This window comes from Microcaecilia unicolor, chromosome 8 (genome assembly GCF_901765095.1).
Source record: "Microcaecilia unicolor chromosome 8, aMicUni1.1, whole genome shotgun sequence".
Taxonomy (NCBI): Eukaryota; Metazoa; Chordata; class Amphibia; order Gymnophiona; family Siphonopidae; genus Microcaecilia; species Microcaecilia unicolor.
This window is the reverse complement of record NC_044038.1, coordinates 99,085,115-99,111,092: the sequence shown is the minus strand read 5'-3', so window position 1 is coordinate 99,111,092 and position 25,978 is coordinate 99,085,115. Positions and strand designations below refer to the sequence as shown.

General features: G+C 41.1%; 1 protein-coding gene across 3 annotated transcripts in view; it reads right to left on the bottom strand.

Annotated features, from left to right (window-relative positions):
* LOC115476928 (IgGFc-binding protein-like) overlaps positions 1-25,978 on the bottom strand; it is a 920,282-nt gene that overhangs the window by 30,957 nt on the left and 863,347 nt on the right. The window contains exon 30 of one of the 3 annotated variants that reach the window (XM_030213515.1): positions 2,841-2,926. The exons of the other annotated variants lie outside the window; for them this stretch is intronic. Within the exon in view, the coding sequence (XP_030069375.1) occupies positions 2,875-2,926 (52 nt within the window). The 3' untranslated portion in view covers positions 2,841-2,874. The remainder of the gene's footprint in view (positions 1-2,840; positions 2,927-25,978) is intronic. 3 annotated transcript variants of the gene reach the window in all.

Genomic DNA, 25,978 nt, shown 5'->3' with positions numbered 1-25,978 from the left:
CCACCCCAGAATACTGAGGGAGCTCAGAGAGGTTCTGGCGGGTCCTCTTAAAGACTTGTTTAATAAATCCTTGGAGACGGGAGAGGTTCCGAGGGATTGGAGAACGGCGGAGGTGGTCCCTCTTCACAAAAGTGGGGATAGGGAAGAAGCTGGAAACTACAGGCCGGTAAGCCTCACTTCGGTTATTGGAAAAGTAATGGAAACCATGCTGAAGGAAAGGATAGTGAATTTCTTGGAAGCCAATAAGTTGCAAGATCCGAGACAACATGGCTTCACCAAAGGGAAATCGTGCCAAACGAATCTCATTGAATTCTTTGACTGGGTGACAGGAGAATTAAATCAAGGACGTGCTATGGACGTAATCTACTTAGATTTCAGCAAGGCTTTTGACACGGTTCCCCACAGGAGGCTCTTAAATAAGCTAGACGGGCTGAAGATAGGACCCGAAGTGGTAAACTGGATTAGGAACTGGTTGACGGGCAGACGCCAGAGGGTGGTGGTGAATGGAGTTCGCTCGGAGGAGGGAAAGGTGAGTAGTGGAGTGCCTCAGGGATCTGTGCTGGGGCCGATTCTGTTCAATATATTTGTGAGTGACATTGCCGAAGGGTTACAAGGTAAAGTTTGCCTTTTTGCGGATGACACCAAGATTTCCAACAGAGTGGACACCCCGGAGGGAGTGGAAAACATGAAAAAAGATCTGATGAAGCTAGAAGAATGGTCTAACATATGGCAATTAAAATTCAATGCGAAGAAATGCAAAGTGATGCACTTAGGGAGTAGAAATCCAAGGGAGACGTATGTGTTAGGCGGGGAGAGTCTGATAGGCACGGACGGGGAGAGGGATCTTGGGGTGATAGTATCAGAGGACCTGAAGGCGATGAAACAGTGCGACAAGGCGGTGGCCGTAGTTAGAAGATTGCTAGGCTGTATAGAGAGAGGAGTGACCAGCAGAAGAAAGGAAGTTTTAATGCCCCTGTATAAGACGTTGGTGAGGCCCCTCCTGGAGTATTGTGTTCAGTTTTGGAGGCCGTATCTTGCGAAGGATGTTAAAAAAATGGAAGTGGTGCAAAGAAAAGCTACGAGGATGGTATGGGATTTGCGTTCCAAGACGTATGAAGAGAGACTTGCTGACCTGAACATGTATACCCTGGAGGAAAGGAGGAACAGGGGTGATATGATACAGACCTTCAAATATTTGAAAGGTATCAATCTGCAAACGAATCTTTTCCGGAGATGGGAAGGCGGTAGAACGAGAGGACATGAAATGAGATTGAAGGGGGGCAGACTCAGGAAAGATGTCAGGAAGTATTTTTTCACGGAGAGGGTAGTGGACGCTTGGAATGCCCTCCCGCGGGAGGTGGTTGAGATGAAAACGGTAACGGAGTTCAAACATGCGTGGGATATGCATAAAGGAATCCTGTGCATAAGGAATGGATCCTCAGAAGTTTAGCTGAAATTGGGTGGCGGAGCAGGTGAGGGGAAGAGGGGTTGGTGGTTGGGAGGCTAGGATAGGGGAGGGCAGACTTATACGGTCTGTACCAGAGCCGATGATGGGAGGCGGGACTGGTGGTTGGGAGGCGGGAAATACTGCTGGGCAGACTTATATGGTCTGTGCCCTGTAAAGGACAGGTACAAATTCAAGGTAAGGTATACACATATAAGTTTGTCTTGGGCAGACTGGATGGACCATGCAGGTCTTTTTCTGCCGTCATCTACTATGTTACTATATACTATGTAAACCACTTTGAATGTAGTTGCAAAAGCCACAGAAAGGTGGTATATCAAGTTCCATTTCCCTCCCTTCCCTTACATGAACTTCAGAACAGGTATAATTGTATGCACTGACATTTGCGCATCATAGAGACTGGGTCTAGCTGCCTGTGTTGCCTTTGTAAAATAGGTACTTTTTTGGACATCTCATGTAGGCATTCTGGTATAAAATCAGACCCATAGGATAGTAATATATGTGCATTGGTACTTTACATAGGTCATTAGAGCATCTGGTACACCCAGGAATATCTCTAATGCTCTAATGGGGCTGTTAAAGGTATTGTTAAAACATCTGTTTTTTATTATTAGTTGTAGGGTGCTTGCATTAGAATGTGAGTAATTGTCAATGTTATTTGTGAAAAGTCTCCTGATGAAGAAAAAATGAAACACAGCCTGTGTTGAGACCAGAGTGTTGGTTGGATGTTGGATGAAAGGAACAGGTCAACCCTAAATGATCTCCAAATAAGAATTGGAAGCTGTGAAGATTTCACATCTGTTGGTGGTCGGGACTGAGTCTGCAGCGGAACATTTGTTCACTCATTTGTTGCACATTGATTCTTCATCTGTGAACGTTGTGTTTTTCATCTTTGAAATTCTCTACTGATTGGATATTGGACGTTGTTTATTGGGACATGGTTATGTAACATCAGAGCAGATTTATAGATCTGTGATGGTTTATTGTGGATTTGATGTATCCTGTGAAAACATTTTATATAGTTGAGGTAGATGAAATGTTAGTTATCAATTGTATGGAATAATATGTGAGATCTACTGGGTTGAGTTGGGATATTTGATGCAATTAATGTTTAAAGAGGAAACTAGCGCGATATTTTGAGAATTTATATAATTAATGGAATTAATGAGTAGATGATACAATGTGACTAATTATAGCTATCTGTAACCCTTGTATTATTAGTAATAGGTTATTGCTTTATAAAATGGGGACAAACATTTATGCAAGATAAACATTTTAAGTGTCAGTTTATGAACATCTCAAACATGAATAGGGCTTATAAAATGAGTGTCATAAAAGATACAAAGGAAAAAACCCGGTAAAAACATTTACTTACATGATGCATATCTCCAGAGCAGCCAAAATATCTGTTATTCCGTGTAGTCATAACCTATATATACAATACCTTCTGAATAATATTCACTGTTAAATGAGATAAAACATTTGGGGTGTCAGTATGTACCATAGCAAGACTCACAAATGATCTAAAATTGCTATTTGCACAATAATGTATGCCACAAAGACATCTTCACAACTGCCTTTTTAATTGATGAATTGTGCATCCTTATTAAATACAAATCCACTAAGCCACCTCACAACAATTCCCAGGACATAAGAATGTTTATGTTTACTTAAACATTTGCTGTATCGCCTAAGTTGGAAACAGCCAAGTCAAAGTGATTTACAATTAAAATAAATAGATATAAAAGGCAGAAAAGAACTCCATAATGAAATAGGAGAGATACAGTACAGTCTCAATTATCCGAACTTTGGTGATCCAACCATCCGGCACTTCTGACAGCCCCCCTCCTACGGTTACATCATTTCCTTTATTTCTATTAAAAATCTTTGTTTTAGAGCAATTTTTGAAAATTCAGGAAAATTATGTAGTTTATGCATTGTTTGAGGGGTTTATGCAATGTTTTCTATATTATCTGACATTTCACATGTCCAACAATGGGTCTGTCCCATTTACTTTGGATAATCGAGACTGTACTGTACAACCAAAATAAGACTAAAGAATACATTCAATCAGAAATGATCATAGTCACAGTCACCAAAATGTTGTATCAGGAAAAAAAGGGGGGGGGGGGAGCAAGGATGGAGAATGCTTGGCTAGTCTGTGTTAAATGCAACATTAAATGAGTTTTTAGTCTAGCTCTAAATAGCTTAAGAATAAAGTTGATGAAAGAAATAGATCAAGATTACTCAAGGATGACACTATTTTGATTTATGGATAGTACTCAAAAATGGTACTGGCGTTGGATCAGCACCTGTGTAGTCAGGCAGTGCTTCTATCTCTTTGGACCCTAGGGATGTGCATATGAGGTAGGGGGAAGATCAAAGGAAGAGTTCCAGAAGCAATTTAAGCAACCTATGATTTACCCAACACCAATTTTTATTCATTTCAACCAAACAGATTTGGAAAGAATTATACAAAAGAAGTAAAAATGGATGTCTAAGGGCAAAATAACTCTCTGAAAATTTAAGAAAATAGGATGAAACAGTACATCATAAGAGAAAAAACAGTGAAAAGACACATGCTTGAAACTGGGTCAGATTGACCAGCTTCTGTAGCACAGAAAAATTAGTGGATTGAGATTACATTTGATAATATGAGAGAAACTAGTAAAAGACACATTGACTTAAAATATGGGTCAAATCAGAAAAATGACTCCACAAAAATATAGCCCAATGCATTTCTATGAAAAAAGAAGTTTCACCTTCTGTAGCATAGAAACGTGAGTGACATGTAGCAGTTATGAGAATAAGGCAAGGCAGTTAAAAATGTGGAAATCCAAATTCTTTCAAACATAAGAACATAAGAATAGCTATACTGACTTAGACCATTGGTCCATCTATCCCAGTATCCTGTTTCGAGCAGTGGCCAAGGCAGGTCAAAAGTACCTGACAGAAACCCAAATAATACCAAGATTCCATGCTACCAATCCAAGGGCAATCAGTGGTTTCTACATTTCTACCTCAATGGCAGAGAATGGACTTTTCCTCCAGGAACTTCTCCAAACCTTTTTTTAAGGCCACATACACTAAACGCTGTTACCACATCCTCTGGCATCGAGTTTCAGAGCTTAACTAATCGCTGAGTGAAAAAATATTTCCTCTGATTTATTTTAAAAGTATTTCCATGTAACTTCATTGAGGGGCCCTTTTACAGTCCAGCAATAAGCCCAATGCGGGCTTACCGCTCACTCTTCCAGTACTACTGCCGGCCCAACGCAGTCACTGGCGGTAGTCCTGCCCTGAGCATGTACCATTTCTGGGGGGGAGGGGAACCCCGGAAATGGCTTGTGCAGCAATAACCCGGTGGTAATCGGGCATCGCTATGCACTGCCCAGTTACCACTGGGTTAGCACGGGAGCCCTTATCACTACTTCAGTGGGTGGCAGTATGGGCTCCCTGCCACATGGCCACACGGTAAGAATTCTCACCACATGGCCATTTTGTTTTGGCTCTTACCGGCTGTGGAAAAATGGCCCCCACCATTAGCGCAGGGCCCTTTTTCTCCACAGCTTGGTAAAAGGACCACTAAGTGTTCTCTAGTCTTTGAGCTTTTTAAAGAGTAAAAAAACGATTCACTTCTACTCATTCTACATCACCCAGGATTTTGTAGACTTCAATCATACCTCCCCTCAGCCGTCTCTTTTCCACGCTGAAGAGCCCTAACCTCTTTAGCCTTTCTTCATATGAGAGGAGTTTCATCCCCCTTATCATTTTGGTTGCTTTTCTTTGAACCTTTTCTAATTCCACTATATCTGTTTTGAGATACAGCGACCAGAAATGAACACAATACTCAAGGTGAGGTCACACCATGGAGCAACATAGAGGTATTACTATCCCTTTCCTAATAATTCCTATCATCCTGTTTGCTTTTTTGGCTGCCATCTCACATTGGGTATTTCAGCGTATTGTCTACAATGGCACATAGATCTTTTTCTTGGGTGCTGACTCCTAAAGTGAACCCTAGCATCAGGTAACTATGGTTTGGATTATTTTTCCTAATGTGCATCACTTTGTATTTGTCCACATTAAATTTCATCTGCCATTTGCATTCCTAGTCTTCCAATTTCCTAAGGTCTCCCTGCAATTTTTCACAGTCCACATATGTTTTAACAACTTTAAGTAATTTTGTGTCATCTGAAAGTTTAATCACCGTACTTGTCATTCTGATTTCCAGATCATTTATAAATATGTTTAACAGCACCGGTCCCAGTACAGATCCCTGTGGTACTCCACTATTTACCCTCTTCCATTGAGAAACATTGCCATTTAACCCCTCCATCTGTTTTCTGTCCCATAACCAATTCCTAATCCACAAAAGAACATTGCCTCCTATCCCATGAAACTTTCATGAACAACTTTGTCAAAATCTTTCTGAAAATCAAGATATACTACATCAACCAGCTCACCTTTATCAAAATTTTTATTCATGACTTCAACACAAATGGACTCCATATACTACCTATCAGAATGGGACAAAAGAAGCAGAAGCATATTAGATGAACAAACGGACTCCATATACTACCTATCAGAATGGGACAAAACATGCAGAAGCATATTAGACGAAATAGCACCCTTACGAACGAGAACCACATGCAGACATAACTCGATACTGTGGTTCAATGAAGAACTGAAAAAATTAAAAACACAATCCAGGAAACTCGAACGCGCATGGAAAAAAATAAAAGATGAACACACACTCAACGCATGGAAACAAACACAAAGAAAATACAAATACGCAATAAGACAGACCAAAAGGTCATACTATAAAACTAAAATAGGATTGGACTACAAAGGCACGAAGAAATTAAACCAACTCATGAACAAATTACTAGACACAATGCCGGTCACCACAACCAATACTGACATCCCATCTGCAGACAATCTTGCTAAATACTTCAACGAAAAATTGCAAACCTAAGCAAAACTCTACCTCAGGACAACAAACTTCATCAATGGTTTGGACCCAACCCCTGGTGAATACCCAGCGGACCGAACCTGGTCAAACTTCGCTCTCCTCACCGCCGATACAGTTACCCAGGGGATTAACAAGTTCTCCAACACTCACTGTCAATTGGATACCTGCCCCAGCTACCTATTAAAATCCGCCCCCCCCACTGCTTCATAATAGACCTCACATCCCACTTAAACTACATGCTTCAACAAGGTCTCTTCCCTAAGGAAAAAGGCAACATCCTACTCACCTTAATACCAAAAGATTCCAAGAAAAAAAACAAACGACATTACCAACTACCGCCCGGTAGCATCTATCCCACTGGTAGTCAAATTAATGGAAAGCATGGTAACCAAACAACTGAATGATTACATAAACAAATTCACAATACTACATGAATCACAATCAGGATTTCGCCCCCTACATAGCACTGAAACAGTACTAATTACTCTCCTAACTAAATTCAAACAGGAAATAGCACCTTCTCCTCCAATTTGACGTGTCTAGTGGTTTCGACATGGTCAACCATAAAATACTGCTAAGACTCCTAGATTACTTTGGGATTGGTGGAAACACTCTTAAATGGATTAAGGGATTCCTAACCACTAGAACATATCAAGTGAAATCAAAATCAAACATATCATCACCGTGAAAAGCAGACTGCGGAGTACCTCAAGGATCACCACTATCACCGATCCTCTTTAACCTTATGATGACCCCACTAGCCAAGTCCCTATCCAACCAAGGCCTTAATCCATTCATCTATGCGGACGATGTCACAATATACATCCCTTACAAACACGATCTGGCAGAAATCACCAACGAAATTAAGCTCAGCTTGAACATCATGGACTCATGAGCAAATGCATTCCAACTAAAACTCAACACACAAAAAAAACACTGTCTCTTCATCACATCCCAATACAATACGTATAAACCCACAAACATAAACACCCCAGGTTACACCCTTCCTATCTCAGACAGCCTGAAAATTCTCGGCGTTACAATCCACCGGAACCTCTCACTAGAGAACCAAGCGAAATCTACACTAAAGAAAATGTTTCACTTAATGTGGAAACTCAAATGCGTGACACCATTCTTCCTGAGGGAAATATTTTGCAACTTGATTTAATCAATGGTACTAAGCCATGCAGACTACTGCAATGGAATCTATGCGGGTTGCAAAGCACAAATCATAAAGAAACTTCAGACCGCTCAAAACACAGCAGCCAGGCTTATATTTGGAAAAACTCAGCTTGAAAGTGCCAAACCCCTCCGAGAAAAACTACACTGGCTCCCAATCAAAGAACGTATTGCTTTCAAAATCTGCACCCTTGTTCATAAAATTATTTATGGCGAAGCCCTGGGATACATGACAGACCTCATATACCTGCCAACCAGAAACACAAGATCAGCACAAACATACCTAAGTCTCCACTACCCAACTTGCAAAGGACTCAAATACAAATCAACTTATGCATCCAGATTTTCCTATTTAAGCGCACAACTATGGAACACACTGCCAAAAGTCGTAAAAACAACATATGACCACCTAAATTTCCATAAATCTCTAAAAACAAAGCTATTCAAAAAGGCATACCCCACTGACCCAACGTAAAAGACTGAATACCTGCAACATAATGAAACCAAAGCTCAGAATGGACATAACTTAACTCTTCCTCCATAAGATCCCCTAACGAGTCTGTTACACATAAGTACATAAGTATCGCCATGCTGGGACAGACCAAAGGTCCACTGAGCCCAGCACCCTGTCTCCGACAGTAGCCAAAAGAACAAACAATTTGTCCCGCCCATCCCAGAAGTAGTGGATTTTTCCCACATCCATTCAATAACATTCTATGGCCTTTTCCTCCAGGAAGCCATCCAACCCTTTTTTAAAGTCTGCTAAGTCAACCGCCTTAACCACTTTTCCCGGCAACAAATTCCAGAGTCTAACTATGCATTGAGTGAAGAAAAATTTCCTCTGATTCGTTTTAAATTTACTACACTGCAGCTTCATCGCATGCCCCCTTATCCTAGTATTTTTGGAAAGCGTAAACAGATGCTCCACATCGACCCGTTCCATTCCACTCATTATCTTATAGACCTCTATCATATCTCTCCTCAGCCGCCTTTTCTCCAAGCTGAAGAGCCCCAGCCTCTTCAACCTTTCCTCATAGGGAAGTCATCCCATCCCCTGTATCATCTTTGTTGCCCTTCTCTGCACCTTTTCTAATTCCACTATATCTTTTTTGAGGTGCAGCGACCAAAATTGCACAAAATACTTGCGGTGCGGTCGTACCATGGAGCAATACAATGGCAGAATAATATCCTCATTTTTGTTTTCCATCCCTTTCCTAATAATGCCCAACATTCTATTTGCTTTCCTAGCCACAGCAGCACATTGAACAGAAGGTTTCAGCGTATTATCAACGATGACACCTAGATCCCTTTCTTGGTCCGTGACTCCTAACGTGGAACCATGCATGATGTAGCTATAATTCGGGTTCCTCTTTCCCACATGCATCACTTTCCACTTGTTCACATTAAATGTCATCTGCCATTTAGACGCCCAGTCTCCCAGTCTCGTAAGGTCCTCTTGTAATTTTTCACAATATTCCTGCGATTTGACTAATTTGAATAACTTTGTATCATCAGCAAATTTGATTACCTCACGAGTTACCCTCATCTCTAGGTCATTTATGAATATGTTAAAAAGCAGAGGCCCCAGCACAGATCTCTGAGGGACCCCACTAACTGCCCTTCTCCAAATATTGACCTTTTAACCCTACTCTCTGTTTCCTATCTTTCAACCAGTTTTTAATCCACAGTAAGACACTACCTCCGATCCCATGTCCCTCTAATTTCCTCTATAGTCTTTCATGAGGTACTTTATCAAATGCCTTCTGAAAATCTAGATACACAATATCAACCGGCTCACCTTTGTCCACATGTTTGTTTACCTCTTCAAAGAAAAGCAGCAGATTGGTGAGGCAAGACTTCCCTTTGCAAAATCCACGTTGACTTTGTCCCATTAGTCCATGCTTTTGAATGTGCTCTGTAATTTTGTTCTTGATAATAGTCTCTATCATTTTGCCCGGCACTGACGTCAGACTCACCGGTCCATTATTTCCCGGATCTCCTCTGGAACCTTTTTTAAATATCGACGTTACATTGGCCACCCTCCAATCTTCCGCTACCACGCTCGATTTTAAGGATAAATTACAAATCACTAACAGTAGCTCCGCCAGCTCATTTTTTAGTTCTATCAGTACCCTGGGATGAATACCATCCGGTCCAGGAGATCGGCTACTCTTCAGTTTGCAGAACTGCTCCATTACGTCTTCCAGGTTTACAGATATTTCATTAAGTTTTTTTTGACTTGTCGGCCTCGAATACCCTGTTTTAATGTATGTAAAAAAAAATTTACTATCATTTTTCGCCTCTAACGCTATCTTTCTTTCAAAATCCCTCTTTGCTTTTCTTATCAGCGCTTTGCATCTGACTTGACATTCTTTATGCTGCTTCTTATTTTCTTCATTCGGTTCCTTCTTCCATTTTCTGAAGGATTCCTTTTTAGCTCTAATAGCCTCCTTTACCTCATTTTTTAACCATGCCAGCTGTCGTTTAGTTTTCCGTCCTCCTTTTCTGATACGTGGAATATGTTTGGCCTGGGCCTCCAGGATGGTGTTTTTGAACAGCATCCACGCCTGTTGTAGGTTTCTAAACCTCTCAGTTGCTCCTCTAAGTTTTTTTTTTTATCGTTCTTCTCATTTTATCATAGCTTCCTTTTAAAAAGTTAAACGCTAACATATTTGACTTCCTATGTTTATTCTACCACAATATCACATCTATTTGTTCATACCGGAATTGGTGAACGCCGATACGGTACTATGTAAGCCACATTGAGCCTGCAAATAGGTAGGAAAATGTGGGATACAAATGTAAAAAATAAATAAAGCAAATTGGTGAGGCAAGCAGCCCCTACCCCTCAAAATTACACCTCTGCAACTGTCCCATCACCCTGCAAACTGCTCCATCTCAAAAAACTACCCACAGTTTCTTACCACCCAGAAAACTGCCCCAAGCTCCATTCTCCAAAACTACTCTGCCCTCTGCCCTATCCCCTAAAACTATCCTTTACAGCTGACACCCCACCCTACATATTTCTCCCAAAATTATCCCCTGCAACTGCTACCCCACCACCAGACTCCCAAATGTTTATAGGGGTCCCTGTGAGGTGTATTCAGGACTGAGGAGGATGATTGCCAGTTGTCTGGCTTTTTTCAGAAGTCAGCAGAATTTTACATTAAGATCTAGAAGGCAGAAGGATGTCTAGACATTTTTCTGAGATTTAAACCTCTACCTACAGTTCTGTAGTCCCCCTCCCCCCGTCAGTTAGTCTGTGACAGGAATGGAGGAGGTGATCTGGAGGAGGTATTTGATCTGCAGAAGTGAACTTTCTGTATATGGAAGGAGGCAGAAATGAATCCCCTCAAATATTCAGTGTTTTAACAGGTCAGAACGGCTGCTGACTGGTTACATAGCACATATATGGCTATCCACAGATAATCAGTGTGGGATAACCGGCTATCCCCTCTGAATATCCCTGGTTAGCAGCTAGCGGATAGACGGTTATATCACATGATATAACCACCTATCTGTCAATTTTAAAATTAGGTTTAGTAGCCATATTTGGCCACATGAAATCCTGGAATATCTTTGGCCGGTTTGAAGATAACTGGCCATATCTGAATATCGACATGGCCAGTTATCTTCAAACTGGCCGAAAGTAAACCAGATATTCGATGCCTGTCACTGGAAACGGCCTGCCATTGAATATCTGGGTTTAGCGCTGACCGCGGGAGTTAGCAGGTCTAACTCCCATGGTCTGAATATCGGCCCATAGTGATTAAGGGATCACACTGTGGAAAAAATTCTACCTTACAAATATACCTGGCCAGGATGAAGAGACAGATGAAGAAATGTTATCAGAAATTAGGGAGGCTAACTAAATGGGGAACATGATAATAAAAGATTATTTCAATTAACCCCCAATATTGACTGGATAAATGTAACATCAGTGCATGCTAGAGAGGTGAAATTCCTTAATGGAATCAAGGACTGCTTTATGGAGCAGCTGGTTCAGGAGCCAACAAGAGGAGGAACAATTCTTTACCTTATCCTTAGTGGAGCGAATGATCTGGTGCAGGAGGTAATAGTGTTGGAGCCTCTTGATAACAGTGAACATAACATGATCAGATTTGATATAAGCTCTTGAGTAAGCACACACAGGAAATCCAATACATTAGTATTTAACTTTCAAAAAGGAGACTATGATAAAATGAGAAGAATGGTGAAAAGAAAACTTAGAGGAGCAGCTGCAAAGGTCAAAAATTTACATCAGGCATGGTTGCTGTTCAAAAATACCATCCTGGAAGCCCAGGCCAAACATATTCCGTCTATTAAAAAAGGAGGAAGGAAGACCAAACGACAGCCGGCATCGTTAAAAAGTGAGGTGAAGGAAGCTATTAGAGCTAAAAGAAAATCCTTCAGAACACGGAAGAGGGATCTAACTGAAAATAAAGCGAACTTACTTACCTGTAGCAGGTATTCTCCGAGGACAGCAGGCTGATTGTTCTCACTGATGGGTGATGTCCAATGGCAGCCCCAGGATCGGAGATCTTCCTAGCAACAAAGCTTGCTAGCCCTCGCGCGCATGTGCTTGCGCTGCGCATGCACGACCGTCTTCCCGCCCATAGCGTGAGTGTGCTCCTCAGTCTAGTAGAAAGCAAAGACAAGGGAAGACACAACTCCAAAGGGGAGGTGGGCAGGTTTGTGAGAACAATCAGCCCGCTGTCCTCGGAGAATACCTGCTACACTTTCTCCGAGGACAAGCAGGCTGCTTATTCTCACTGATGGGGTATCCCTAGCCCCCAGGCTCACTCAAAACAACAAAAAAGGTCAATTGGTCCTCGCAATGGCGAGGACATAACTGAGATTGACCTACGAAGAAACAGTTAACTGAGAGTTATCCGACATTGCTGCCTGGATGTCCAACCGCCACCTGAAACTGAACATGGCCAAGACCGAGCTCATTGTCTTTCCACCCAAACCCACTTCTCCTCTCCCTCCACTCTCTATTTCAGTCGACAACACCCTCATCCTCCCCGTCTCATCTGCCCGCAACCTCGGAGTCATCTTCTCTGCCCATATCCAGCAGTCAGCCAAGACCTGTCGCTTCTTTCTGTATAATATCAACAAAATTCACCCCTTCCTCTCCGAGCACACCACCTGAACTCTCATCCACTCTCTCATCACCTCTCGCCTTGACTACTACAACCTACTCCTCACTGGCCTTCCACTTAACCATCTATCCCCCCTTCAATCCGTTCAGAACTCTGCTGCCCATCTTATCTTCCGCCTAGACCGATATGCTCATATCACCCCTCTCCTCAAGTCACTTCACTGGCTTCCGATCAGGTACCGCATACAGTTCAAGCTTCTCCTACTAACCTACAAATGCACTCAATCTGCAGCCCCTCATCTCCCCTTATGCTCCTACCCATAACCTCCGCTCACAGGACAAATCCCTCCTCTCAGTACCCTTCTCCACCACTGCCAACTCCAGGCTCCGCCCTTTCTGCCTCGCCTCACCCTATACTTAGAATAAACTCCCTGAGCCCATATGCCAAGCCCCCTCCCTGTCCATCTTCAAATCCTTGCTCAAAGCCCACCTCTTCAATGTCGCTTTTGGCACCTAACCATTGTACCTCTATCCAGGAAATCTAGACTGCCCCCAATTTGATTGACTGCAGTTTTTTGTCCTTTAGATTGTAAGCTCCTTTGAGCAGGGACTGTCCTTCTTTGTTAGATTGTACAGCACTGCGTAACCCTGGTAGCGCTTTAGAAATGTTAAATAGTAGTAGTAGAGTGCAGCCTGGAACAGAACAAAAATGGGCCTAGGGGGGTGGAGTTGGATTCTAAACCCCAAACATATTCTGCAGCATCGACTGCCCAAACCGACTATTGTGTCGGGTATCCTGCTGTAGGCAGTAATGAGATATGAATGTGTGGACAGATGACTACGTCACAGCCTTGCTAATCTCTTCAATAGTGGCTGACTTCAAGTGGAAGTAAAAGTGGGATGTTTGACCACGGAAAAACAAATCCTGAAGACAATGATCTTGGAAATGCTTATTTATTTGTTAAAAAAGACTCGACACAACTGTTGTGTTTCGGCCGTCAGGCCTGCATCAGGAGTCTATAAAAAACATACATATACAAATAAAAATTAAAAAATATGTATAAGATAAATGCATAAAAACATATGATAAACGGTATGAACAAACAACAAACATATATGGAAATCAAACCATTTTTAACATCCAAAATAAAACATATAAAAGTGTGCACTTGTTGCAATGTTCTTATTAAAATACTAATGTTTCAAAAAATATATATACACTAAAATGCATATAAATAAACAGTACTATATAAGTTAAATATGCGTACAGAAATAGTACGCATTATGAAAAAAACAACAATGAAAAAAATCTTATTAAAATACTAATGTTGCAAAGAAATACATACACTAAAATACATATAAATAAACAATATATAAGCGAAATATTGTACGTACAAAGATAGTATGCTTTATGAAAAAAACAATGAAAAAAAACAATACACATTGTGAAAGCAATATATATTCTGGTGTACATTTGTTCTCATAAGATCCTGAAATTCCATGAAATAACCTTATTACTGAATTTTGAATACATCAATAAGTGAATAAGTACTAGCATGCAGAGTAAAGCATATGGATCGAGTAATATTCAGGAGAGATATTCCCTTGTCTGTAACCATGCTGACCATATATTACTAAAGGAAAATAAACAAAACATATCTCTAGTGGATTGAATAAAGCATTAGAAAAAGAACGTGAAGACCTACTGCAGTTGACTAGTTCAAAGAAGACACCAGACTTGGTATGTACCCTTAGATATTCTTTTCTATCCAAACATATCACGCGCTCCATCCGCAAACATTGGCATATTTTGGAGGGTTTAGAATGCTTCAGAAACAAAGAACTGGTTGTTGCATATTCGCGGGACCAGAGCTTGAGAGACAGGGAAGGCTGATCTTTAGTTGTATTTAAGGGCACCTGGCCTACCACGGTCTGTTGTGCAACCTCACTATCCAGAAACCCTATCTTCCCTGTTTGTGAGGTATCTTTGCAAGATACCTTATCCCGAACCATGCGCTTTTGAGCGACTGTCGGCCTTCCCCCCATTTCTAGTTTAAAAGCTGCTCTATCTCCTTTTTAAATGCCAACGCCAGCAGCCTGGTCCCACCCTATTTAAGGTGGAGCCCATCCTTTCGGAATAGGCTCCCCCTTCCCCAGAATGTTGCCCAGTTCCTAACAAATCTAAAACCCTACTCCCTGCACCACTGTCTCATCCACGCATTGAGACTCCGGAGCTCTGCCTGTCTCTTAGGCCCTGCGCGTGGAACAGGTAGCATTTCAGAAAATGCTACCCTAGAGGATCTGGATTTGAGCTTTCTACCTAAGAGCCTAAATTTGGCTTACAGAACCTCTCTCCCACATTTTCCTATGTCATTGGTACCCACATGTACCAAGACAGTGGACTCCTCCCCAGCACTATCTACAATCCTATCTAGGTGACGCGTGAGGTCCGCCACCTTTCACACCAGGCAGGCAAGTCACCAGGCGATCCTCACATGCACCAGCCACCCAGCTATCTATATGCCTAATGATCGAATCAACAGCTGTCCTAACCTTTCCCTCCCGGGCAGCACTTGGAGACATATCCTCGGTGCGAGAGGATAGTACAACCCCTGGTGGGCAGGTCCTGGCTACAGGAGTACTTCCTACTTCACCAGGGTGATGCTCTCCTTCTAGGAGACCTCCCTCCTCCAAGGTAGCACAAGGGCTACCAGACTGGAGGTGGGATTTCTCTACAACATCCCTGTAGATCTCCTCTATGTACCTCTCTGTCTCCCTCAGCTCCACCAAGTCTGCTACTCAATACTCAAGAGAATGGACATGTTCTCTAAGAGCTAGGAGCTCTTTGCATCGGGCACACACATATGACATCTCACCAACTGGGAGATAATCATACATGTGACACTCAATGCAAAAGACTGGATAGCACCCCTCTCGCTGCTGGACTGCTGACTCCATCTTAGTGTTTTTGAGTTTTTCAATAATTTAAAACTTGCTACAGTGTTAAGGATATTAGCCTAATATAAAAGTGTCTTTTCGTTTATATAGTATATTTTTTATGATTTATTTAGTGTTTCCTTCTTAGATGGTAATGATATGTATTTAAAACTCTGTAAGAGCACTCATTGCTTGTTACTCTAATTACAATAACTGACCATAAATGAAGAGTTGTCCTAGGGGAGGGTGGGTGGCAGGGGCGTAGCTATGGGTGGGCCTGGGTGGGCCCAGGCCCACCCAATCTCAGCTTAGGCCCACCCAGTTTTCCCTGCTCCTCCAATCAGTGCACAGCCAGCCTTTAGCCCTGCAGCAAACAGGAAAGAGCAGCTCTTCTCTCTCCTTCCAGTATCGCACAGGTATGCCCCCCTGAACCTTCCAATCCCCTGATCCGCCGATAGCGTCAGTGAGAAAGCAGTACACATGCTGCTTTAGACCTGCCCGAGAAGCCTTTCTTTCTCCTTCAACTTCCTGTTCCCGTGTAGGAGAGAGAAGTGCTTCCAGGCAGGGACAGGTCTAAAGCAGTGTTTGTACTGCTTTAATTAACCACCATATATTAACTGTTATTCTGAAAGGGGTCACTGAGCATGGCTGTGAAAAGGTCAGGTAAACAAACAGCCACTGTGCTGTTTCGAGGGTCTGAGCTGCTTGTTTAAGAGCAGCTGGGTAAAAGAATAGTTTTTGCACTGTTTGCAGTTGAAATCGGTAACCGGAGCAAAAACGAAACTGAAGCCTGTGGCTCTCCAAAGCCTTCAGAAAAATACTTTCAAGCAATTAGCACCCTCTTGACATGTAAAGCTAAACATTAGATTGGTGCATTCAGTTAATCTTACTCTTTCTTAATGGGCTTGGGTCCTAAGTAGGTGCAGAGTTTGTTTCAAGGGATCCACTGGTCTGAATGGCTGCATGTTAGTCTTTTTTTCCCCTAATGCAGCATAATTGTATGTGAACTGTAGAATTTGCATATATTTAGCATTTATTTCCCATTGCAAGAAAGTTCACAGTGGTTTGCTGCTTAATTGCCCTTTTCCGTGGATGGATTCCACTGTTCCACAGTGCAGCAAGTGCCTGGAATCACCCAAAATGTCTTTCCCCGCCAGCAGAGGAGGACTTTATATTTCTTTACAGAGATATAATACTTAATTTTCAGTCCTAATAAGAGCTGGGAGTCAGACAGGGGCAGATGGTGGATGGAAGGGGCAGAGATAGAGGGCAGATGTGCATGGAAAGGGCAGAGAGAGAGGGCAGACATTGGATGGAGGGGACAGCAGAGAGGGCAGACACTGGATGGCAGAGAAAGAACGAAGACAGATGCTGGATGGAAGGAAGACAGTGAAAAGAAGATGAGGAATGCAGAAACCAGAGACAACAAACTGTAAATAAAATATATATTTTTATTTTTTTGCTTTAGGATAAAGTAGTATTGTAGCTGTGTTAATAAATGTTTATAATAGAACATGTAAATAAGGTAATCTTTTTATTGGACTAATTTTAATACATTTTGACAAACTTTCGGAGAACAAAGCCCCCTTCCTCAGGTCAGGATAGGATACTGTAACAGCACTATACTGTATTGACCTGAGGAAGAAGGTTTTGGCCTCTGACAGCTAAATGTATTAGTCTAATAAAATGGTATTATTTTATTTTCTATATTTGTTTTATTTCTATTTGTTAATTTGTAAAGTGGTGATTGGTATTTGTTAGCTTTTTTCAAATTTACATCTGCTATCTTTATATTTTGCACAGTACTAGGGGACATTTTCTGTTTCTGTGGTGTTGCATTGCATGCAGAGTCTGGCATCTTAGGGGTTCAGTTTAATTTTTGTCTAAATAGAAAGTTTATGATTACTTATTTTATAGTGGATTAGGGTGTATTTGTGTTTGTGAAAAAGACATGGCTTTCAGTTGGCATTGACTGTGCAGTATCGACGATCTGTACTATTCTGTCTGGTTTCGTTTTACAATAGGTGAATTGATGTTCTAGTGCTCACTGTAGTGTTTAAGATGCTTTCCTTTTCCTTGTGTGACTCATAGAAATGACTGCTTATGGTATGGTAGAATTGCTGTATAGGTCCTGAGTGTTTTGTATTCTCGGTATGGTGGTTTTAAGGTTTGCAACATAGGTTCCGAATATGTATGTGGTTTATGTTGCTGTAGGACAGCTGTTGGGCAGACTGTTTATTAAAAATTATTTAGGATCCCCCCAAAAAACTACTCACACCTATATATACATAGTGCCCACCCATATTAGCTCTGGGCCCACCAAAAATGTCAGGTCTGGCTACGCCACTGGTGGGTGGGAATACTAAATTAGATCTTGCAGTGGCTGTTAGAATCTATCTGTTAATGCTGTGGTACAAAGCTTTTAAAACTAAGTGGAAAAGACTATGGAGATTAGTTGTTCAAATTTGCTTTTTATATTTTTATTTTTGCCTAACACTAACCTACAATGGCTTATAGACCTATTCAAACCTTTTTTAACCACCAGTATGCTAACTGCTTTTACCACATTATCTGATAACGAAGTCTAGAGTTTAATTACACGTTAAGTGAAGAAATATTTTCCTCGATTCATTTTAAATTTGCTACTTTGTAGTTTCATTGCATGCCTCCTAGTCCTAGTATTTTTGGAAAAAGTAAACAAGCAATTCACTTCTACCTGTTCCATTCCACTCATTATTTTATAGAACTCTATCATATCTCACCTCAGGCGTCTTCTCCAAGCTGAAGAGACCTAGCCACTTTAGCCTTTCCTCATAGGAAGTTGTCCCATCCCCTTTATTATTTTCATCACCCATCTCTGTACCTTTTCTAATTGCACCATATCTTTTTTGAGATGCGGTGACCAGAACTGCACACAATATTCGAGGTGCAGTCGCACCATGGAGCGATATATAGGTATTATAACATCATCATTTTTATTTTCCATTCCTTTCCTAATAATACCTAACATTTTATTTGCTTTCTTAGCCACTACTGCAGATTGAGCATAGGGTTTAATCGTATCATTAATGATGGAACCTAGACCTCTTTCCTGGTTGGTGACTCCTAATGTGGAACTTTGCATTAAGTAGCTATAGTTCAGGTTCCTGTTTCCTATATGTATCACTTTGCATTTGCTCACATTATACCTCATCAGTCATTTGGATGCACAGTCTCATAAGGTCCTCTTGTAATTTTTCACAACCCTCTTGCAATTTATCAACTTTGAAGAACAGTGTGTTGTCAACAAATTTAATTACCTCACTAGTTACTCCTATCTCTAGATCATTTATAAATATGTTAAAAGGCAATGGTCCCAGTACAAACCCCTGGGAAACCCCACAATCTACCCTTCTCCATTGAGAATACTAACCATTTAACCCTACTGTCTGTTTTCTATCTTTTAACTAGTTTTCAATCCACAATAGAACACAACACTACCTCCTATCCCATAATTCTCCAGTTTCCTCCGGAGTCTTTCATGAGGTACTTTGTCAAATGCCTTTTGAAAATCCAGATACACACTATCGAACAATTCACCTTTATCCACATGTTTGTTCACCCCTTCAAAGAAATGTAAGTTTGGTGAGACAAGATTTCCCTTCACTAAATCCATGTTGGCTTTGTCTCATTAATCCATGATTTTGAATATGCCCTGTAATTTTCTTCTTTATAATAGTCTCAAACATTTTGACCCACACCAACGTCCGGCTCATAGGTCTATAATTTCCCGGATCACTTCTGGAACCATTTTTAAAAATTGGTGTTACATTGGCCACCCTCCAATCCTCTGGTACCATGCTTGATTTTAAAGATAAATTACATATTACTAACAATAGTTCCGCAAGTTCATTTTTCAATTCTATCAATGCTCTGGGATGAATACCATCTGGTCCAGGTGATTTGCTACTCTTCAATTTGTCAAATTGCACCATTACATCTTCAAGGTTTACAGAGATTTCATTCAGTTTTTCTGACTCGTCAGCTTTGAATATCTTTTCTGGCACCACTATCTCTCCTAAATCTTCCTCGGTGAAGACCGAAGCAAAGAATTCATTTAATCACTCCGTTATGGCTTTTTCATCCCTGAGTGCCCCTTTTATCCCTCAGTCATTTATAGCAGTCCAAATGATTCTTTTGCCGACTTCTTGCTTTTAATATACCTAAAAAAAAATTTTTACTATATGTTTTTGCCTCCACTGCAATCTTATTTTCAAAGTCCCTCTTTGCCTACCTTATCAGCACTTTGCATTTGACTTGCCATTCCTTGTGCCTTTTCCTATTATTTTCAGTCGGCTCCTTCTTCAATTTTCTGAAGGATTTTCTTTTAGCTCTAATAGCTTCTTTCACCTCACTTTTTAACCATGCTGGCTGTCGTTTGGTCTTCCTTCCTCCTTTTTTAATAGACGGAATATATTTGGCCTGGACTTTCAGGATGGTATTTTTGAACAGCATCCATGCCTGATGTAATTTTTTTTTCCTTTGTAACTGCTCCTCTAAGTTTTCTTTTCATCGTTTTTCTCATTTTATTGTGGTCTCCTTTTTGAAAGTTAAATACTAACGTATTGGATTTCCTGTGTGTTTTTACTCCAAAGTCGATATCAAATCTGATCATATTATAATCACTGTTATCAAGCGACCTCCTGCACCAGATCATGTGCTCCATTAAGGACTAGGTTTTTGTACCAGCTGCTCCATAAAGCAGTCCTTGATTTTATCAAGGAATTTTACCTCCCTGGCATGCTCTGATGTTATATTTACCCAGTCAATATCAGGGTAATTGAAATCACCCATTATTATTGTGTTCCTCAGTTTGTTAGCCTCCCTAATTTCTGATAACATTTCTACATCCGATTGTTCATCTTGGCCAGGTGGACGGTAGTACACTCCTATCACTATCCTTTTCCCCCCTTTACACATGGAATTTCAATCCACAGGGATTCCAAGATGTGTTTTGTTTCCTGAAGAATTTTCACTTTATTAGATTCAAGGCCCTCCTTAACAAACAGTGCTACCAATTCGATCCACCCTATCACTATGATATAATTTGTACTCTGTATGACAGTGTTCCTCTGGTTATCCTCCTTCTACCAGGTCTCAGAGATGCCTATTATATCTAATTTTTCATTTAGTGCAATATATTCTAACTCTCCCATCTTATTTCTTAGGCTTCTTGGAATTTGCATATAGACATTTCAAACTATGTTTTTTGTTCCTATTTACATCATGCTCAGCAGTTGACAGTGTTAATTTGCAATCTCTTGTCTTCTTTTTCTTTAAAGACACCTTGAGGGGCATAATCGAACGGGGGCACTGATCTCTAAGGGCGCCCATCTCTGGGAACGGCTACGAGAAGGGGCGGTCCCAACTGTATTATCGAAAAAGATGGGTGGCCATCTTTTCTTTCGATAATACAGTTGGGGCCGGCCAAATGCCTAGGATTTGGGCGCATTTGAGATGGCCGGCCTCGGTTTTCGGCGATAATGGAAACCGAAGGCGGCCATCTCAAAAACGAACACATCCAAGGCATTTGGTCATGGGAGGGGCCAGGATTCGTAGTGCACTGGTCCCCCTCACATGCCAGGACACCAACCGCGCACCCTAGGGGGCACTTTTAAAAATAAAAACAAAACATTAAAATATCTCCCAGGTGCATAGCTCCCTTCCCTTGGGTGCTGAGCCCCCCAAATCCTCCCCAAAACCCACTCCCCACAACTCTACACTATTACCATAGCCCTTATGGGTGAAGGGGGGCACCTACATGTGGGTACAGTGGGTTTTGGGTGGGTTTTGGAGGGCTCCCATTTACCAACACAGGTGTAACAGGTAGGGGGGGGCCTGGGTCCGCCTGCCTGAAGTGCACTGCACCCACTAAAAACTGCTCCAGGGACCTGCTGTGATGGAGCTGGGTATGACATTTGAGGCTGGCATACAGGCTGGAAAAAAAAGTTTTTAAAGTTTTTTTTTTTGGTGGGAGGGGGTTTGTGACCACTGGAGGAGTCAGGGGAGGTCATCCCCGATTCCCTCCGGTGGTCATCTGGGCACTTTTTTGGGACTTGGTCGTGAAAAAAAGGTCCAAAAAAAGCGGACCAAATTTTCGCTATGGCCGCCGTTCATTTTTCCATTATCGGCTGAGGGCGGCCATCTTTTAAGCACGCCCCTGTCCCGCCTTCACTATCCTTTCGACACGCCCCCAGGAACTTTGTTCGTCTCCATGACAGACTGCAGTTGGGGGCGCCCAAAATTGGCTTTCGATTATTCCGATTCGGGCGCCCGCGAGAGAAGGGCGGCCATCTCCCGATTTGGGTCGGAAGATGGCTGCCCTTGAGGCATATTTTCAAAGCACTTTGGGAGGCTAAGTTCCATAGGTTTCTATGGAACTTTGGGAGGCTAAGTGCTTTGAAAATGAGCTTGCTTCTCTTTCGAAAATAAGCTGGCTTGTCTACTATGGTCTCTATTGCAACCTCGCTATCGTGAAACCCTATCTTTCCTGTTTTTTTTCTATTTTAATTTATTTTATTGAGCTTTTTAACAAACATAAATTTACAATTATGAGTGATAATACACAACTTGGAAATTATACATAAAAAGGCAATAATTCTTAAATTCAAATGTCAAACATGATTATCGACCACAAGTTAAAGAAATAATCCAAGATGTAAGATTGTATAATAATCTAAAAGGAAATATGTTAAGTAATACAAAGTATAAACGATGCACCTGTCCCGGGTGTATCCTCCTAGTCTGATAAACAGTGAACATATGGGACTATACCACTACATTTACTTCTTCCCTACTTACTAAAAATTCCTCCAATTGTTTGGGGTCAAAGAATTGAAACTGCTTAGACTGAAATACAATTCTGCAAACACAAGGAAATTTCAACAGGAAGTTGGCTCCTATTGCCAAAGTTCTTGTGCGCAAAGCCAAAAAGGCTTTACGCCGCTTTTGGGTCTCTCTCGATAGATCAGGATAGATTCTTATTTTAGACCCCAAAAAATTTGAATCCAAATGTCTTAATGCAAGTCTCAATACTGCATCTCTATCCATTTCCAAAGCAAATGAGACCAATAAAGTTGCCCTCTTTGTTACAACCTCTAAAGACGATTCCAAAAAGGCAGTCAGATTCATCTCTCTACCATCCTGAAAAGATTCCCCTGATGCCTTACGTGGATCAGTTTGTAAATAAAAAGCATGAGTTATTGGTGGTAGAGAGGTATCTGGCATACCCAATATTTCAACAAGGTATTTCTTAACCATTTGTACTGGTGTAATCAAAGGTGAACTGGGAAAATTTATCAGCCTTAAATTAAGTCTTTTAGATTGGTTCTCAAGATATTCCAGCCGTCTAGAAGTAAAGTTCTTATCTCTAATTAGTGTTTGATCCACAAGTTCCAATTTTGAAGTTCTTTCAGTAAGAGCTTTTATTTCCACGGCTTGAGAGTCAGTCTTTTTCCATTGGGATAGTGCAGTTTCTGATAAAGTCTTTATAGTTGCCGCATTCTTAGCTACCAAAGACTGTAGGGAAGTATGTGCTGTAAAGGTTAAGTCCCAAAGTGACTCTAAAGTCACTACGGCTGGCTTTTCCATTTTCCCCAGGAAGCAGTGCTTTAACAGCCTGCTCCAGAATACTCATTGTCTGTAGCAACAGCACAGGAGAAAATGATACTTCTGGAGCTTCTAAGCTGGAAGCACCCTGGTCTCGACTTGGCTCCAACAGGCTCCCTCCCTAGACATTCCGACTTCCATTCCGGACTGGAGCGCTAGGGCTCTGAAGGTAACCACCACTTCCTGGTTGCGGGGGCGCCACACGTTCGACGGGGCTCAGGGAAGTCCCATCTATACAGTCAGCCAGCGTCAAAGCGCCAGCCTCCTCAGACGGAGTAGAGACTCTCCCGAGACCCAGCGTGACTCCAAAATCCTCCAGTCTCGCTTGTCGAAGCTGGCTTGACCCGTCAGGGAGAAAGGGAATCTCCCTGACTTTGCCTCTCCATTTCCCCATAACGAGGATCAGGTAGGGGGACCTGCTACTTCAGCGTTCAATAGGAGGAAGTGAGACGTGTCTGGTAGCGCGCCTCAGACCGTTGCCATCTTGGATCTTCCACATTTTCACTATCTTTCCTGTTTTGGTGATATTTTTGAAAGATACCTTGTTCCTAACTGTGCACTTTTGAATGACTTTCGGCCTTCCCCCAGTTTCTAGTTTAAAAGCTGCTCTCTCTCCTTTTTAAATGCTGATAACAGCATTGCAGCGCGTCCATTTTGTGTCTGTGACCTTACCTTCAGCCATAGACCTAGAGGTAAAGAATTTGGGTGGTAAGCACCGGCGTGTGTCCGAAAATAAAAATTATTTTTCAGACGCATTTTGGTACGCATTGGGCGCACGTAGGTGCCTATGCAGCTTAGTAAAAGGGGCCACAAATTTGGCTTCCACAACCTCCCTCCCATATTTTCCTATGTCATTGGTACCCCAATGTACCAAGACAGCAGGCTCCTCCCCAGAACTATCTAAAATCCTATCTAGGTGACATGTGAGGCTTGTCACCTTCACACCAGGCAGGCAAGTGACCAGGCGATCCTCACGTTCACCAGCCACCCAGCTATCTACATGCCTAATAATCGAATCACCAATTACAATAGCAGCCCTAATCCTTCTCTCCTAGCCGGAAGCTCCTGGAAATGCAACAAGACCACAAAAAGTGGAAAGAACACAATAGTCCCTCAGAATAGACAGAGTAAAAGACAGGGAGTGGGAACTGGATCAGGCTCTTCAAAACAGACCACGGACTCACAATGTGGAATTAAAAATGTTTATTTAAGATGACTTGACACGGTACCATGTTTTGGCACAGTCTTGCCTGCCTCAGGAGTCTGTGTAAAGGTGAACAAATACATAAAAAGACAAATGAATAAGAAGACAATCTTAAAGTGATAAAATGATACATAATAATAAATAATGGTACGAAAAATACAATAAAATAGAACATAACAGAATGCAGCTTAAGATCAATTAATGAAGGACAAGAGGATAACATTGTATGTCTATAAGACATAGAAATAAACAATGATGTATATATAGCGCTACTCAAGATCAATTAAAAATTTAAGTTATAACATTTTATGTCTATAGAACATAAAAATAAAAGATAAATGTGTATGTTGCTAAAAAAGTAAACCTTGATGCATATATTAAACAATCACATTTATCCTTGACTATATACATATATATATATATATATATATATATATATATATATATATATATTAAAACAAATATAAGCTGGTCTAAAAACCAAAGTATGATTCATCGTGTAGCATAATATACATACAAGAACACTTCTTGTAGTGACGGCAGCTGGCCTTGCTGAGTTTAAAGGGGGTCTGGATAGATTCCTGAAGGAAAAGTCCATTGATCGTTATTAAATTTGGGGTTTTTGACAGGTTCTAGGGGCCGGGATTGGCCGCTGTCGGAGACGGAGTGCTGGGCTTGATGGACCTTGGGTCTTTTCCCAGCGTGGTGGTGCTTATGTGCTCATTTGCATCTTGAAAATAAGATAAAGGAGACCACTTTTCCTTAAACAAAGCAAAATGAAATGATTTTTTGGCAAAATATGTTTCATATTTATAAGTTTGGAAAAACAAATTCCACCATTCTTGAAAAGTAGCTTGATGCAGAACTTTCCAGTGTGTTTTTTCCTCTTCCTTTCTTTCTATACTCCCAATGTTAAATCAAATTGTATATTACACTTGTTACGAAAGCTTCTCCTGAATTAAAATCAATAAAAATACTAAGACAAAAAAAAAAGCTGGTCTAAAAACCAAAAAAAAAAAAAGAAAAAAAGGGAAAAATTTTAAATTAATCTGTTGTGTGATGTGATGTGGTGCAAATGAAATCTGAACCAAAAAACTGAAACCTTGTTTGAAAAAATTTATATGTTGAAAGATTTTAATGAATAACGAACCAGTAACTAGCAAGGATCCACAAAAGAAGTGGAGATATAGAGAAGAAATGTGAAAAATGAGTAAAAGTGTAAATACATCATCAATTATTAAACATGAATGGACAACAAAATGTGTGATAAAAGGAGTAATTGGTGAAAGAAATGTGTGAGTGTGAAAGAGGAAGATGCAGAATACTGCACAATGTGTATATTGTAAAAAAACTTGTGAGTTAAATGCATGATAGAACTCCCTACATTGATACGTCAATGCTGGCGATGTCATATCAAAAAAAGAGTGAGTGGTTAGGAAAAGAGGACATTGAACAAAAATAATGCAC